The following is a 17,294-nucleotide window of genomic DNA, read 5'->3' on the forward strand; positions in this document are numbered from 1 at the left end:
TCCTTCCTGCTTCCGGCTCCTTCCTGCTTCCGGTTCCTTCCTGCTTCTTGCTCCTTCCTGCTTCCGGTTCCTTCCTGCTTCTGGCTCCTTCCTGCTTCTGGCTCCTTCCTGCTTCCATCTCCTTCCTGCTTCCATCTCCTTCCTGCTTCCATCTCCTTCCTGCTTCCATCTCCTTCCTGCTTCCATCTCCTTCCTGCTTCCATCTCCTTCCTGCTTCCGGCTCGTTCCTGCTTCCGGTTCCTTCCTGCTTCCGGCTCCTTCCTGCTTCCATCTCCTTCCTGCTTCCGGCTCCTTCCTGCTCCTTCCTGCTCCTTCCTGCTTCCGGCTCCTTCCTGCTTCAAGTTCCTTCCTGCTTCAGGCTCCTTCCTGCTTCAGGCTCCTTCCTGCTTCCGGCTCCTCCCTGCTTCCGGCTCCTTCCTGCTTCTGGCTCCTTCCTGCTTCCATCTCCTTCCTGCTTCCATCTCCTTCCTGCTTCCATCTCCTTCCTGCTTCAGGCTCCTTCCTGCTTCCGGCTCCTCCCTGCTTCCGGCTCCTTCCTGCTTCTGGCTCCTTCCTGCTTCTGGCTCCTTCCTGCTTCCATCTCCTTCCTGCTTCCATCTCCTTCCTGCTTCCATCTCCTTCCTGCTTCCATCTCCTTCCTGCTTCCATCTCCTTCCTGCTTCCGGCTCGTTCCTGCTTCCGGTTCCTTCCTGCTTCCGGCTCCTTCCTGCTTCCATCTCCTTCCTGCTTCCGGCTCCTTCCTGCTCCTTCCTGCTCCTTCCTGCTTCCGGCTCCTTTCTGCTTCCATCTCCTTCCTGCTTCAAGTTCCTTCCTGCTTCAGGCTCCTTCCTGCTTCAGGCTCCTTCCTGCTTCCGGCTCCTCCCTGCTTCCGGCTCCTCCCTGCTTCCGGCTCCTCCCTGCTTCCGGCTCCTCCCTGCTTCCGGCTCCTCCCTGCTTCCGGCTCCTTCCTGCTTCCGGCTCCTTCCTGCTTCCGGCTCCTTCCTGCCTTCGGCTCCTTCCTGCTTCCGGCTCCTTCCTGCTTCCGGCTCCTTCGGTTCCTTCCTCGGCCTTCAGGCCCTCATGGAGCCACCAAGACGCTCAGAACATCTCAGACCTTCTGTTCAGCAGGAAATCAGCTCATCCTGGCAGGAAGCTGTCTGTTCCAAACACTAGGGGGCAGCAGAGAGTAATTTATCACCAGGATTAGTTCAGTGTTTTTTCCAGGAATGAGAGAAACACAGTTTGGATCTTTAATCTGTTTTAAATGAAGGAGTTTTATCAGTTCTAAAAGTCCAGAACATTCTAATAAAACTGGGTGGATCTTTCTATTTATTCTGCTCCCATCAATTCTTTAGGCGATGCAGCAAAGCTCCTGATCTCTTTACAGGCTGCAGCTCTGCTTTTACCGCCTTTCCTCAGTAGCGTGGTTCCAGATTAGCCGGGTTCTGGTTCTGGCTCCATCAGGGTCCGTCAGCAGATCATTATCCCTCCAAAGAGATTTAATGATCGCTGATGTTCATTCAGCTGCAGCCTTTCCACCCATCAGACCCTGAAGGTAGTGAAAGATGTAAGGTAATCCGATTACCAGGAGTATCGGGTCAGCCATGCAGCGGCTCCTATTAAAGCTCGGCCCAGAAGAACGTTTCATCAAACAGCCGCCAGCGAAAAATGCAACGAGTCCTAGATGAAAGGAAAGGAGCAGCAGACCGGAGCGAAGATGGAGAGGAAAACTGGAAAATAAAGGATGCAAATGGCTGCAAAGGATTAAATCTGCAGCAAATACAAAAAGTAGCTTAAAGACAGAAACGATGCTCAGACAGAAAACCTCTGGAAAGAAGAAGCAGGAGTTTAGAAAAAGAGAAGATCTCCAGCGGGAAACGATCCGGACCAGATATCAGAACCTTTCTAGACGGCTTCCCTGGAAAAACTTTATTTCCTTAGAACATGATGGTCTCAGTCATCCAGGTCAGAGTTGGTCCAAAAAAGTAAAAAAAACTATCCTCTGGACTTTGTTTTTAAGTCTGAAGACGTTTCTCTTCCATCCAGGAAGCTTTTTCAATTCAAAATGTCAAGAAATAGCGTTTAGTTCCAGGTTTTTTTTAGAGTAGCCCAACAAAGCCTGGTTTTTGTTTAGAAAACATGCAAATTGAAACGGAGAAAGAAAAAAAGTTAAGAAAGAAAAACCAACCTTAAACAGAGCAGGTTGACTCAGATTCCAGCTTTCAAAAACCTCCAATGCAGCGATAGAGTTGATTCCTTCCCGCTATCGTCACAGCTCCAACCCCTTTACAGGAGAACAGAAGACCTCCCCTATTCAGCCAGACCAACTATTCCCTTTAACGACCCCCCTTTCAGAGACATACACTGCAAAAAACTGAAATCTAATTAAGTAATTTTTGCTTAAAATAAGGGTTTTTGAGACACTTTGCCAATAGAACAAGATAATTTATATTTAAAACAAGAAAAAACTATTCCAGTGTCTTATTTTAAGTGCATAATATCTAATTATCTTACTTTAGGAGTAAATATACTCATTCCATTGGCAAATTGTCTTATTTACCTACTGAAATTAAGGGTAAATACACTTAATTTTAGATTTTTTTTTACTGATTTCTAGATTGTTTTTGCAGTGTAGACAGGTATGAGACATTGCAGGCTAACAAAGAAGCCAATTGACCCCCATTCCAAAGGGGGGGACCCGTTCATCCGTTTCTATTTGCATGTTTTCTAAACTAAAACCAGGCTTTGTTGGGCTGCTGGATAAAACCTGGAACTAAACGCTATTTCTGACATTTTGAATTGAAAAATCTTCCTGGATGGAAGAGAAACGTCTTCAAACTTGGAAACAAAGTCCAGAGGATTGATTTTAACTTTTTTCACAGTCTCCTTAGAACCTACTGAGCTGCTGTGAAGGTCTGTGGGTTCCTTTAGACTGCTAACCTGACTCCACCATTATGATTTGCTCCGCATTTCCATCTGGAAACCTTCCGTTGAAGTAATTTTGGGAAGGGGCGAAAATACTGGTTAGCTGATTGGTCTATGTTGGTGATAGACGGGCCAAATAAACCAATCAGATCAATGAAGCATATGACGTACTAACAGAGCGACGACGAAGAGGAGCCAATTGATCGATCAAACTCTTGCCGAAACCAGTCGGGAGAAGAGCAAAAACATCTTTTCCTCTGAGAAAAGCCTCCAGAGCAGTGTTTTGCTCTTCTTTCAGTGAAGAAATACTCTGTAATTCCGATAAAACTTGCTCGATAGCCACGCTAACGCTAGTTTCATCGGTTGAAGCCGCCATGTTCTTTAGACTGAACTGTCGCGCTTCTCGTTGTGTCACACCTCAACCCGCCTCAAAGCTAACGCTGATTGGACGTTCGTTTGGTGAACGGCTCCAAATTTTCTTTAACGGAGAGTCTCCAGACTGATCTGCGATTGAAACCTTGAAAGCTCGCGAGATCAGGATGGTCTCACCAGGCTAGTAGACTGCGACTCTGTTCCGGGTCCAGCGGGGAAACCTCGGCCAAACCCAAGAAGTAGATGTTCCATAGAGCCCCCAGTGAGCAGCGAGACCTGGATGGGTTCGGTCTGAAAGGCTCTCCACATGGATCAGAGGTTCTGCTCGCTCTGCTGCTTTATGCGCAGATTGAAGCAGCGGATCAGAACCCAGAAGGAAAACAGGAAGTTCTGTCGGCCGATTTCCTTTAGCGGTTCCGAACACAGAGACACGGAACTCCAGGAAGGAGCGTCTCTAAACGGGTCAGCTGCTGACGTTTATGACCAGATATGAAAGCAACCTTCATCTCCTGGTTCCCAGGAGCTAAGCAGGAGAACAGGCCCTCAGCATCACACATCCGCCACCTTACCCATCAATTAAGGGTTTGGAGAAACTCGACCTAAAAGTTTGAAACGCTTCATTTATTGTATCTGTAGGATGCATTTTGCCAATAACTAATTATTAGATCTGATTGATCTCCTTCATCCAGGGAGAAATCATTTCTTAAGCTGGATTTGCTTTGTTTCTACAGGAAATCACATCCCTCTGGTAAACCCCAACATGTTCTGCCTTTTCTTTCCTTTGCTTCTCCTGCAGTACCTGAGCAGAGGATGCACCCGCTTCTTCGCCACCAAAGACACGGATCGGCAAATCATGCAGAACCGGAAGAGCTCAGAGGTAATTCAGCCCGGCAGAGGAGACTGAACCGTTTTATTGGATGAAATCGACCCGGTATATGTTCCTTTAAACACACCTGGGAGGAAAACATGAAAGCTTCTGCTGATCCTGAGCTGCTGTGCAGCGGATGGATCAGGAGGCTCCAGATTTCATGGGTTTGGGGCAGGCGACCCGCTTCAGGTACCAGTAGTTGAAGGTCTGACTTAGCTTCCAGAAGAGGAAACACATTAGAGCAAAATATCAGGATTTATGTCTGGAGGGAAAAATCTCTATGATTTGACTCTGCATGTGTTTGACCACATTCTGCCAGCAGGGGGAGCAGTTTGACCCTTTATGAATGTCTTAATCTTTTAACCTTTAGAGCTGTTAGACTTTTCTTATGCTGCGTTCACACCGGGGGCAGCAAAAGCAGCAAAATCGCGTCTGCTGCTTCATTTTTGCTGCTTGTACCAGTGAATTCTGACGCGCGGCTGAAGCAGCTTTGCTGCTCTGGCTGCGCGGTCCAAAAGTGTGTCTGAGGCGCGTTGGGCAGAGCTACTCTATCCTTTCTCTGCCTTGCAGCTATATTTGCTGTGATCAGTGGGAATAAAGTAGTTTTAATATGTTTTTAAGTGAGAAAATACACCTGAAAACTTCATCAGTGCAGTCAGTTCATCCAGATTACAATCCTGTCTCCCAATGTTATTTCTGTCGGAGCCGCTCAGACCCCCACATACCAGCGGTGCGCCGACAGAAGGAATCCAGGTAGGTGTTTTTCATCTAAATAATCCGATCTGCAGGCACCAGAATAATAAAAGCGAACATATTCTGCCGGCAGATGTATATATTTTAAGTTAATTATGCGTTAATAAACTGTTTAAGAGGAGTAATCAGAGCGCTCTGATCATCAGCGCTGTGTCTCTCTCCCAGCCAGCTCCCAGATCAGCTTCTCTGATTGGTTGACGCGGCGCGTCGAGCAGCAAAAATTCAATTTTTCCATCTCGAGCAGCAGCGCGTTTGCGGCGCGTCACGCGCGTCAGATGCCAAAACGCGCCCGACGCGCTGCTTCAGCTGCTCAGACGCGCTGCGCTTGCTGCTCGAAACGCGCCGCGGGACCTTTTGCTGCGCCTTGACGCGCGTCAACCATTGACTTTGCATGTAAACTCGCTGCTTCTGTCGCGCCAGCTGCCCCCGGTGTGAACGCAGCATAAGAGTCTGAGTTCCTGTCCCTGTTGGTTGAAGGTGGAGAGAATCTCCATGACGACCATATGGCGGCCCGGTGTGAGTCGCCTCTTAGCGTGCAGCTCAGATTTACAGCTCCGCCTCCTCATCACTCTTCCTAAGGCTTCAGTTCAGAACTCCTCATTCCTAAAAAGTTAAAAACCAATCCAATGGATTTTGTTTCCAAGTTTGAAGAATTTACGCTTCCCATCCAGGAAGCTTTTTCAATTCAAAATGTCAGAAATAGCGTTGAGTTCCAGGCTTTATAGAGTGAACCAAAAGCAGAGCCTTGTTTTAGCATAGAAAACATGCAAATTGAACCTGACTACTAGGTCTACCCCTTAGTAATGGGGGGTCGTTTGGGTTCTTTGTTAGGAGCTGGTTCTCCTCCCCCAGCAGCGTGTCGCAGTGAGCTTATCGCAGATATTTTCTGCCCAATATTAAAGCGTGGTCTGCGCTATGTTATCCCACGCCACAACGCCAGAGGGCCAATCAGGAACGAGCTGTGGGCCTAGATAGGGCTGGGCGATAATTCAATAACGATATATATCGATCGATAGACATGTGGCGCAATAGAAAAAAAGAGGGTCGATAAAAGTTGGATAAAAAAGAAACGCAGTTTTCCTTCCTTCTCATTGTAGCCTAGCATGTAGGTTTATGCTAGTCATTGCTTCCTCCCAACCAATCACAATCGCGGACCCAGGCATGCTGTCACCAAGCGCCGCCCTCTCAAACCACAACACAGAGCACATGAAGATGTGCAGCAAGGAGAGGCGGAGGAAATTGTTCCAAAGAAGGGTTTTTGTAGTTCGGCAGTATTTCGGTCATGGCAAGTCGGACCAAAAACAAACCACAGTCATCTGTAAAATGTGTCGGGAACCAATGAAAACAAAGTCTGATAACGCAACCAACTTTTTTTTTATCATCTCGGCCGCTCACACCCGCAGGAGTACGAGCTGTGTAGGCCCCGGCGCGCCTCTGCGTCGTCCTCCGAGGGATCTTCGGGAATTTCGGGAAATATATAGATATATATATTTTCAGCTCTGGGCAGTTTCCCACGTAGTTCTAACAATTGAGAGAATTTATTTATTTGTTATATTTTGTTTTGGTCCCTTTTCTGGTCACTTTAGTTTATTTTTTGTCAGTATTTAATAACATAACTCAGGGCTTTTAAGTTATTTTTCTTTAAAACAATTCTGTTATGGTTAAAAAAGTTGGTTAAATAAAGTTTTAATTGGAAGTCTGTGTTTGTGTTTTTTATTAAAATTAAATCATTTAGCAATATTATAAAAAGTCCAGGCAGAGCTGAACATAAAATATGGTTTGAAATCTTTTCAATAATTATCGATATCGATCAATATGCATTTTTTTTTCTATTTCGCCCAGCCCTATGCCTAGATACTATGGAAGCTCATTGGTAGAATTCCCTTACGACAGAAAGAAGCCCACGATTCACACCATTTTATCATCCGGAGGGGGGGGGCACATTTAATTACAAAACCGAATTCATACAGCTGTCTTAAACACTTCATACATCCAGCAACGCATCGTCACAATTCAGTTATCCCCCAACCTTCAGTCCATTTCAGGCGGCATTTATAGTTTCCACATCGCATTACGTAACTGCACATGCACAGGAATACCATGTCGAAAGCTTACTGGAATTTCCGTGTGCTGGTCGACGCCGGCGCTCGATTTGACACTCGGAGGAATGTTTATACAGATGTTCTCTGTTTATGCCAAACCTCCTCATACATCATCTAGTTGCGTACGAATTAGACATTAGGGACTTTATTATTGCTAAGACTCATACTTGACCTTCAGAATGTACTGTTTTGTTGCTAAGTAAGTATAGGGCCACGTGTAAAGATATATAAGACAATAAAACTGCTTCTACAATAGGGCCGAGGCGGCGAGGAAGTGGGGGCAAGTTCGTGCGACAACGGAGGGACATGAGGGCCAAAAAGAGCGGGGATCCAGGTGGAAAAAGGGTCCCAGCGTTCTCACGCACCTCGCTCTGCTAGCTGCTAGCAGAGTTTCTGCGGAAGGGGCGGGGCTTATCTGCACTAACTGTGACACACATGCATTCTGGTCCTTCGTCCATCAGGTGTAGATGTAGCGCAGAGTTCTCGTCCGGAGGATTTCAGAGCTCCTCCTATTCCTCTCTTGTTCTTTGCAGTGAAATTAACAAATTAAACCTAACAGCGCCCCCTTCTGGTCAGGAAGCACTTGAGCGCCGTCAGACTGGGTAATCGTTCTGTTCTTGTTCCTCAGCACGCAAAATCCGGCCCGTTGAAGGACCCGTTGCTGGACGACCACGGCGACTTCAACAGGATGTGCGTCGCCATGAAGAAGATCGGTCTGGGCGACACGGAGAAGCTGGATCTGTTCCGGGTGGTGGCTGGAGTGCTGCACCTGGGGAACATCGACTTCGAGGAGGCAGGAAGCACCTCAGGTGAGCTGCAGAGGGAACGCTTGAGGAGTTGATCTGGAGCTGCTGGATCAGCCTGGATCTGGGTTCCTGTCTGACAGTGTAAGGCTCGGTGCGTTGGGGATCATGCTGTGGGGTTAGACTCCTTGGTTCCTTCTCCTCCAACATTACTGGATGAAATGTTGGGTTTTGGAGGATTGACCTTACAGATAAGCCTCTAGGATTAAACACCCAGCAGTTTAGCAGATCGCTGTGGTACCTAGCGGTGGATGAAGTACTCAGCAGTAGTACTTGAGTGAAAGTATTGATACTCATAGTCAGATCCTCCAAAGTACATGCATTTAACAGTATTACATTCTGTAATATCAGAACATTTGTGTCTAATGTTCAGAGTAATTTTAAAGAACCAAGTCGTAGGGAAATAATATTTAAATGTCAAATCATTCTGGCTTAAACATGGATATAAATGTAATCTTTATCAGATGATATTGTCCTAAAATCTAGAAAAATTCTATTTAAAAAAAAAAAAAAATCCTATCTTAAAATCTGTGTTTTTTTCCATTAAGTGTCAGCCTGAACTTCTAAATTCGTCCAATCATAGATCAACAGTCATCTGTCAATCAAATGTTTTCGGTCATAGCATCTTGATTCATATGTCGCAGCTAATATACGCAACGGTTGAAATCAGAATCCTTTCCTTTCCCATTGAGTTGCGTCCCAGTGTTCACGGGGATGGACGTCTGTGTCTTCGGCAGGCGTAGAGCTAACAGAACTGGCAGCGTTGCGAGGCAAGGGCTCAAACATGTACGGCTGGAAGCCTTCTACACCAAACCAAGCTTCTGCCGCCCTGGCGTCCTCTTCCACAACATCTTCGTCCCCGCTTTCCTCCTCTAAATAAAAAATGGATGACGGAGGAGACTCATCCACGACCTCCGACACTAAACTCTCCTCCTCTTGCATGTTTCCGCTGTCCATAGCGTTCCTTGACAGCGTCGTTTCTAAGTCACCAATTTAGTGCTACTTGGTCCCAATGGAATTTCCCATTGGGAACCTGCTAGCACTAAGATGCTAACTGGTTAGCAAGATGCTTCCCACAAACCGGCTACAACCAAACTTGCTTGTGAACCTTCCACCATAACAATCCCGCCCCCTTGATAGTCAGAGCGATTCAAAGTTTTCTATCTAAGGAAAACCAGCTGATTGCATCGACTCATTGACTCTTCAGCAATCCCTCACACTAAGCATGCTTGTAACGACAGTGGAGAGGAAAAACTCCCTTTGAACAGGAAGAAACCTCCAGCAGAACCAGGCTCAGTGTGAGCGGCCATCTGCTGAGGCCCACTGGGGTTCAAGGAGACAGAAGCAGACATAGAAAAAGAAGCATAGATACAAAAGGCAACTGTCAACCAGCTCCACAGGCGGCCCCGTCCAGGAAAAACACAGCCAGGCAGACGAGCTCCGAGCCAGCTCCCATGTCAGAGGATGAAGAGAGCACATCCAGTTAGTCACAGTCAGAGAAACAGGACTACACTGGAAAACAGGCCAAGCTCCAACATCTAGAAACAAAGGTTTTGATGGCAGCAGCACAGCTGATATTTCTCTCCAGGATGGAGTCACAGCCAAACAGGAACAGACCAGATGAAGCTACTATGAGAAAAAGCAGAGAGAGCAGAACGTTAGAGATTGAACTAATAGATTCTGCAGAGTGGGAGAATAGAGATAGAATGAAGCAGAATGATGAAAAAGGGGTCCCTATGTCCTCCAGCAGTCTAAGCCTATAGCAGCAGAACTATAGAGATAGCTCAGGATAACCTGAGCCACTCTAACTAGAAGCTTTATCAAAAAGAAACGGCGTCCAGATTCAGTCCTAAGAGCTGCTATCTGCCATGATGGAATTTCATTTCAAGTAAGAAAAACAGCAACAGTGATTATAAAGCTAAGTTAAAAACAACAAAGAACTAACAGGTTCCTAATGGCCAAAAAACTTTCTCAGGTAAAGATACTCAAATGTTACTTTCCAGCATTGGTGTTAGCATCAAGGATGTAGGAGGTCTCTGCGCCTCAACCATCATTTTAACCTCACTGTGGAGGAGATAAAACCCTCAACATCAGATTATTTGGTTTCTTCTCAGCAACTTTTTTTTTTTTATTGTTGGTTTAAACCAACTGAAGTTCATTAATGATTCCTGATGATTTGCTCTCTCCAGAATCTGGCTTCACCTTTAAATCTCCAGGAACGGATCAGTAGACCGTAAACATGTCTGTTCTGTAGCCTCTGACTATTGATGGGTTCAGATCCTCAGCAGAGCGGTTCAACCTGGATGAGGTGAAACATCCGCGTGAACAGACTGAGAGCCGATCCTGGCGGCGTTCTGTGGTTGAATTAGCAGCCTGTCAGAAATCATCCATCTCGGCCTCCTGGTTGCTCCGCCGTGTCCCCGAGCTGCTTTCATGTCATCCTGACTGTGATTGATGGCGGTGATATTCAGCATCCATCTTCCTGCTCCGCAGGGAGGAATGTTTCTGTGAAACCGGGAACGGATTCACCGAGGTCATCTGGGTTCGCTCAATGAGCGGCTAAAACCCAAACGGAACAGAAACTTCGGGCCTTTGGCGTCTTCCATTGAAATCTGTTTGGTTCTGAGTGTCCAAAGTGGGCGGAGCCAGGAGACTCTGAGGGAAGGTCGGATATTGATGCAAAGGATGAAATAAAACTCTACGGTCGGCAGCAGCGGTTTCAGTTTAAGCCTCGGCGGCGTTTCTACCCAGAACTCCCAGTACTGCAGAGACCAGGGCTTTTACTGTCTTCATGGTTGCAGAAGTGGCTTAATATGAACAATACGGTCTAACGGTAGCCCCGGCTGCCGCCTGCGGGCTAACGGTAGCCCCGGCTGCCGCCTGCCAGTTACGGTAGCGGCCAGTTACGGTAGCCCCGTCTGTCTCCTGCGGGCTTACGGTAGCCCCGTCTGCGGGGCGACCTTAAAATTTGCTTTTATTTAACAACGGCAACAGAAAAGAAGCTTTTATTGAGCAACAGAAAAGTGAACTTTTAACTTGATACTAAGTTCTGTGAGTGCTAACCTGGAAGCTGCTGCTGCCACAGTGCATGCTGGGAAAGCTGTCTGTCTGGAGAATGGACAAGTCTGCTCTGATGCATGCTGGGTAAAGAGGGAGGGGCAAGAACAACATCCGGGGACTTTGTCCGTTCTCGGTCTGCTGTTCTTGTGAATTGGAACAGTTCTAGGGCTGAGGATGACGTTTCACGAGGAAACAAGAATTAGAAACGACGGTGGTCTGGTCTCATAAATCCAGTAAAAACGGTTTGAAAACCAATGGAGCTTCAGAATAATCAAGGTTTACAATCAGAAGTAAGAGAACGACTTAATTGATCACTGATGGTTTCAGAAAGCGAGCAGAACTGCAGCTATAATGGAAAACAGACACGCTACATCCCAAAGGTCAAAAGGTCGATGTTTTGTGCCGCTCTGATGTTTTTGTCCTTCTCCTCGTCTCGCAGGCGGCTGCAACATCAAGAACCAATCGGGTCAGGCGCTGGAATACTGCGCTGAGCTGCTGGGCCTGGCGGAGGAAGACCTGAGAGTCAGCCTCACCACCAGGGTCATGCTGACAGCAGGGGGCGCCAAAGGCACGGCCATCAAGTAAGAAGCTCTGCTCACCTCTGAGACACTGAAGGTTTCTCTTCCACTGCAAAAACGATCTGAAATTAAGTAAAAATATCTTAAATCAAGTGTATTTACCCTTAATTTGAGCAGGTAAATAAGATAGTTTGCCAATGGAATGAGTATTTTTACATTTAAAATAAGATAATTAGATAATATACACTTGAAATAAGACAATGCAATAGTTTTTTTCTTATTTCAAATGTAAATTGTCTTGTTCCATTGGCAAAATGTCTCACTTACTTACTCAATTCAAGAAAAAATGAACTTATTTTAAGAACAAATGACTTATTTAGATTTACATTTTTTGCAGTGTCCCTATAGCTGCTCCGATCAGCATAGAGGGTTAGGGGCTTCAGCCAAGACCTCCTGTGAAGGTCATCATCAGAACCTCATCAGTCAGGGTTGGGCGGCCATCTTGGAGCAACCAGAAAGGATAAAGATCATTTTGCTGCCTGGATTTTGTGAGGAACATAAGGTTCCTTTGGAAGGAACCAGATGTTTTCCACAGGCTGTTCTCCTGCTTTTATAAAAGGATATTTGAAGCAAGCATATTTTATAAAATGGCAAAAAAAGAGTAATTTAATTCAATTTTTCACCAATTTTTTAATTTTATGTTTTTTTGTTTACATTTTAAATCCTGTTTTACAGATTTTGCGCTCCTCCCCTCTGGGATAACAAACAGAAACGGGCGCAGCGTTCTGATTGGTCTGCGCTCAGACCAGAGCGAGAAAACAGGATTTATGAAACAAGAACATTCATAAAAAAATCAGTCTTCAGATCCCCACAAAAAAACTGCAAAAATTCAAATGAAAAATAGTTGTTTAAAAAAAAAAAAAAAAATTAAAAACTGAATTTTTTTCCAAAATAAATGTAAAATGAAATCTTAAAAATGATCAAATTTAAAAATGTCTGAACTTGGGATAGAAATTATACATTTTTCTGAAATCTTTTTTTCTTGATTGACAATTTTAATCCTCTTTTAATAATCTGACCCAACATGGCCGGTCTGAAGGGTCATAGGTCAGAACCAGGGTCAGAGGTCAACTCTTATATTGACAATAAAGTTTTTTTTGCCATTATCATTCCACTGTCACAAGTACAAAGCAACGAAATTCCCTCTCTGCATTTAACCCCTCCCCTTGGGAAGCAGTGGGCTGCCATTGTGAGGCGCTCAGGGAGCAGTGTGGGGTAAACGGTCTTGCTCAGGGACCCAGAGTGTCTCTGAGCAAGACCTCTGTATCCCAAGCTCTATGCCCTAACCACCAGGCCGCCACTTCCTGAATCGGCCTCCTCTGTTCTGGGTCAGACGGTGCCAGTAGACCACGCAGTGGGTCTGAGTCGTGGGCCGAGGTTCTGACCGTCTTTCCCTCCCCAGGGTGCCGCTGAAGGTGGAGCAGGCCAACAACGCCCGGGACGCGCTGGCCAAGGCCACCTACAGCCGCCTGTTTGACCACGTGGTGACGCGGGTCAACCAGTGCTTCCCCTTCGACTCCTCGGCCAACTTCATCGGCGTTCTGGACATCGCCGGCTTCGGTGAGTCCCGTCATTAGGTGGAGCCGCCGTTTGAAGTTCCGTGGTTCTGCTCACCTCCTGCTGCCTCTGTTTTACAGAATACTTTGAACACAACAGCTTCGAGCAGTTCTGCATCAACTACTGCAACGAGAAGCTGCAGCAGTTCTTCAACGAGCGGATCCTGAAGGAGGTGAGCCGCCTCTGTAGCCATGGTTACAGAACGGACCACGACCATCGGTCTGGGTCTCAACTATTTACTCCAGTTAAATAAACAGAGATTGATGGATTTCACTCCATCGACACTTTATTTTTATCTTTGCAAAGAGAGAACGTTCATCATTCGGCCCTTATTGCTCGGTAATCAGCCCTGTTCTGCCTGAGCAGCGTTCGTTCCTCCTTACTTACATTAATGGAAATTAGTCGGAGTCAAAAGAAATTACAAACACTTTGGTTAAACAGTAAAATGTTATGAATCAACAAACAATGAGAATCTGGTTTGTTACGGGAAAAAGTCAGTCATTTAGGTGAAACGGACTGAGTGAAAACTTTTATAGTGAGTAAATGGCATAAATCAATACATGAAATAAAACTTAAATTTTCTGACCACCCTGGCCCAGAGGTATAACCTCAGTCAGACGGTTGTCATGGTAACGTTTCTATTTGAAACCCAAGATGACAGCGAGGTCGTTACCTCAGCAGCCAGTGGTTGGTTCTGGTTCCATTTGCTGGTGTGACACCAAGACCTCCAGGTCCTCCAGAACCACCCCCCATCCTCATCAGAACCTCCTACCCGCTACTGATGTTTCTCTCTCTTTGCAGGAGCAAGAGCTGTACCAGAAGGAGGGTCTGGGCGTCAACGAGGTTCACTATGTGGACAATCAGGACTGCATAGGTAGGACAGAACCGTCCCTCTGCTGGACATCAGTCGCTCTGCTCAGTTCGCTCTTAATGGGTCCAAAATAAAACAGTTTTCAATATTGAAGGCTGTGTCTGAACATCCGCCCTAACCCCTAAACCCCTCCATCACTACATAGAGGGGGACTATATGGTTGATTTTATAATGAACTCAGTTAACTGACCGTTCGGACAGTTGATCTCTACTTTCTGCTCCCCATTGGTCACGTAACTCCGCACCATCTATGTTATTCCTCTCCGCTGTCAGGTTGCTGCAGCCTATGGCAAAAGCAGGCCGTTGTGACAATAAATCCAATGATGCTTTGCCAGGAGATCTCTCCTGACAAATATCATTCTGTGATATATCTGCTTCTCTAGTGACCATGGATGAACACTACTTTTTAAGGTGCATTGTGGGAAATTTCTGGTCCACCACCTTTTCATCCACTAGACGTTTAGACCCTCATCTAAAAAGGCGTAGACCACTAACCCTATATATAGAGTTAGTGGTCTATATAGTGCCCTTTATACTGGTTAGTGGCCAACCGCTATATATAGTGGTTAGTGGTTAACCGCTATATAGGGCCCTATATAGTGGTTAGTGGTTAACCGCTATATAGGGCCCTATATAGCGGTTAACCACTAACCACTATATAGGGCCCTATATAGTGGTTAGTGGTTAACCGCTATATAGGGCCCTATATAGTGGTTAGTGGTTAACCGCTATATAGGGCCCTATATAGCGGTTAACCACCAACCACTATATAGGGCCCTATATAGTGGTTAACCACCAACCACTATATAGGGCCCTATATAGCGGTTAACCACTAACCACTATATAGGGCCCTATAAAGCGGTTAGTGGTTAACCGCTATTTAGGGCCCTATATAGTGGTTAATGGTTAACCGCTTTATAGGGCCCTATATAGTGGTTAGTGGTCAACCGCTATTTAGGGCCCTATATAGTGGTTAATGGTTAACCGCTTTATAGGGCCCTATATAGTGGTTAGTGGTCAACCGCTATATAGGGCCCTATATAGTGGTTAGGGAGGACATTCGGACACAGCCGGAACTTTTAGTCTTCATAGCAACAGGTCTGGTTCTTAGTTTCTCTGTGGATTCTGTAAGCCCCTCCGGCTCCACCAGCGCATAGAACCAGAACCCTGTACTGAAGAGCTGCTGCCATCAGCCAAGTCGGTCAGAATGCAGAGGTTCTGGTTCTGATGGGTCCTTGGAACTGGATCTGAACCAGACCTTAGAATGAGGTTCTAGCTGTTTGACCAGTTTTGGGGAGCCCGGTTCCTGGATCTCTGCTTCCTGCTTCTCTGGTAGAACATTCAGAGAGATCTGGACGGAACTTGACCTCGGTACCAGAAAGGACCAGAGATCAGAACCTTTACTGAACAGAACAGGAAAGTTCTGATCGGATCATTGCCGGGTTCATTAACGAGTTCTCTCAAGCTGAGCAGGTCGACCCAGAACTGCTGTGAATCAGAATCTGCTGTGACTGAATCCGGTTCAGGACCAGCCAATGATCCAGATCCTCTGATTTAGTTCTGGTTCTGTTAGAGGAGTCGGTACAGACACCACCATCATCATCATCATCAGAAAATGTTATTATAGCTAAAAAAAAGAAATATGATGATGATGAAGATGTCTGGTTCTAAACGCACCGCCAGGTGATCAGAACACCAGAGTTGACTCCTTCATCCTCTTCTTCAGGATGTCATCCTCCTCTTCCTCCTGATCTTTAATCTTCATCCTCTTCATCCTCCTCTTCCTCCTGATCTTTAATCTTCATCCTCTTCATCCTCCACCCCTCTCTCTGCAGACCTGGTGGAGGCCAAGGTTCTGGGCATCCTGGACATCCTGGACGAGGAGAACCGCCTCCCTCAGCCCAGCGACCAGCATTTCACCGACACCGTCCACAGCAAGCACAAGAACCACTTCCGCCTCACGGTGAGTCGCCGCTTCTGCTAACAGCCGCTGCTAGCCGCCATCGTCACGGTTACCTTTACGTCTGAACCAAGAGGCTAGAAAACAACAAGCTAGAAAAGTTTTTTATTGTTTGAGTTCGAAAAATGAAAAATGTTTATATAAAAGTCTTCCTGTCCATGATTAATGTCCTACAAAGATCTTCACTCTAGATGAGGTTTTTCTATAGAATGAACCGCCTGCAGTTAGACGTCCGTATTTGCGTCTCTGATGTCCACCCTCCGTTTTTCTGTCCTTCAGATTCCCAGGAAGTCCAAGCTGGCCGTCCACCGGAACGTGAGGGACGACGAAGGATTCATCATCCGCCATTTTGCCGGAGCCGTGTGCTACGAGACGGTGCGTTCAGGATGCTGCAGAGTTGAAACACGTAGAGCCGGGGTTTATAGAGACTAACATGCCTCCTCCATCTCAGACCAAGTTTGTGGAGAAGAACAACGACGCTCTGCACATGTCGCTGGAGAGTCTGGTCAGCGACTCCAAGGACCGCTTCATCCGCGAGCTGTTTGAGAATTCCACCAACAGCCGAGACGTGAAGCAGAAGGCCGGGAAGCTGGGCTTCATCAGTGTGGGGAACAAGTTCAAGGTAAGCCCCGCCCAGCAGAGACGCTGTGATGAGTTTATCGAACGTTCCTCCTCAGGCTGACCAGAGAATGACCATCCTATGGAGTGAAATTTGTTCCAGCTTTGTTGAAAGCAGAAAACATTTTTATTAAAAGAAATTGGAAAAAAAACTGAAATGAAACTTTTTTAATTTTAAAAAAAGGGCTTTTTTTCCAGATTAAATTTGTTCAATCATGAAATTTTTTTATTTTATATTTCATCTAATAAGATTTGTGTTATTTTCTTTTTTAAACGTCTCTTTTTCCAGATTGACTTTTACAAATTTTATTCTTTTGAAACTGCGTTTCCAAACATCTTCCCTGCTGGGGGCGGGTCTTCCGAGCAAAGACGCATTTCTATTGGTCTGCTGGACGTTAGCAGCTTTCTTATTGGTCAGAGCGAGTGTTTGGACGGTGCTGGAAGTGAACAGAATATGAAAAACAATCAGAAAGGAATGAAATTAATAAAACTTGATCTGCAAAACTGAAAGAAAAAAAATAAAATTGGAAAATATACAATTAGATCTAAAAAAGAAATAAAAGAAAAAAACTAGATCATATGAATTATGAAGAAAAAAAATTAGAAAAAATAAAACCTTCTAAAGAAACTCCAGATCCTCGGGCAGCTTTTTTTTTTGTTTTTTTTCTCGCTTAAGTTCTTATCCACCTTCTCGATGTGCATCAGGAGAAAACCCAGACAGGTTCTGTTCCTGACCCTCAGTTAGTAGGTCAAAGGTTAAAGGTCATGACAGCACAGCCAGAAAACCACTGGAACCACCTGTCAGCACGGTGGTGGAGGAATGGTGATCTGGATACAGGAGCTACAGG

The 17,294-nt window shown here is 45.8% G+C and overlaps 1 protein-coding gene across 10 annotated transcripts in view; it reads left to right on the top strand.

Annotated features, from left to right (window-relative positions):
• Positions 1-17,294, top strand: part of LOC119796406 (unconventional myosin-VI-like) — a 74,785-nt gene that overhangs the window by 30,175 nt on the left and 27,316 nt on the right. For all 10 annotated transcript variants that reach the window (XM_038304915.1, XM_038304916.1, XM_038304917.1 and 7 more), the window contains exons 10-18: positions 4,073-4,153; positions 7,628-7,808; positions 11,302-11,443; positions 12,843-13,000; positions 13,078-13,169; positions 13,799-13,871; positions 15,704-15,831; positions 16,108-16,203; positions 16,280-16,450. In XM_038304915.1, the coding sequence (XP_038160843.1) occupies positions 4,073-4,153; positions 7,628-7,808; positions 11,302-11,443; positions 12,843-13,000; positions 13,078-13,169; positions 13,799-13,871; positions 15,704-15,831; positions 16,108-16,203; positions 16,280-16,450 (1,122 nt within the window). The remainder of the gene's footprint in view (positions 1-4,072; positions 4,154-7,627; positions 7,809-11,301; positions 11,444-12,842; positions 13,001-13,077; positions 13,170-13,798; positions 13,872-15,703; positions 15,832-16,107; positions 16,204-16,279; positions 16,451-17,294) is intronic.

The sequence above is a fragment of the Cyprinodon tularosa genome, unplaced genomic scaffold (genome assembly GCF_016077235.1).
Source record: "Cyprinodon tularosa strain WSP-4 unplaced genomic scaffold, ASM1607723v1 ctg548, whole genome shotgun sequence".
Lineage (NCBI taxonomy): Eukaryota > Metazoa > Chordata > Actinopteri > Cyprinodontiformes > Cyprinodontidae > Cyprinodon > Cyprinodon tularosa.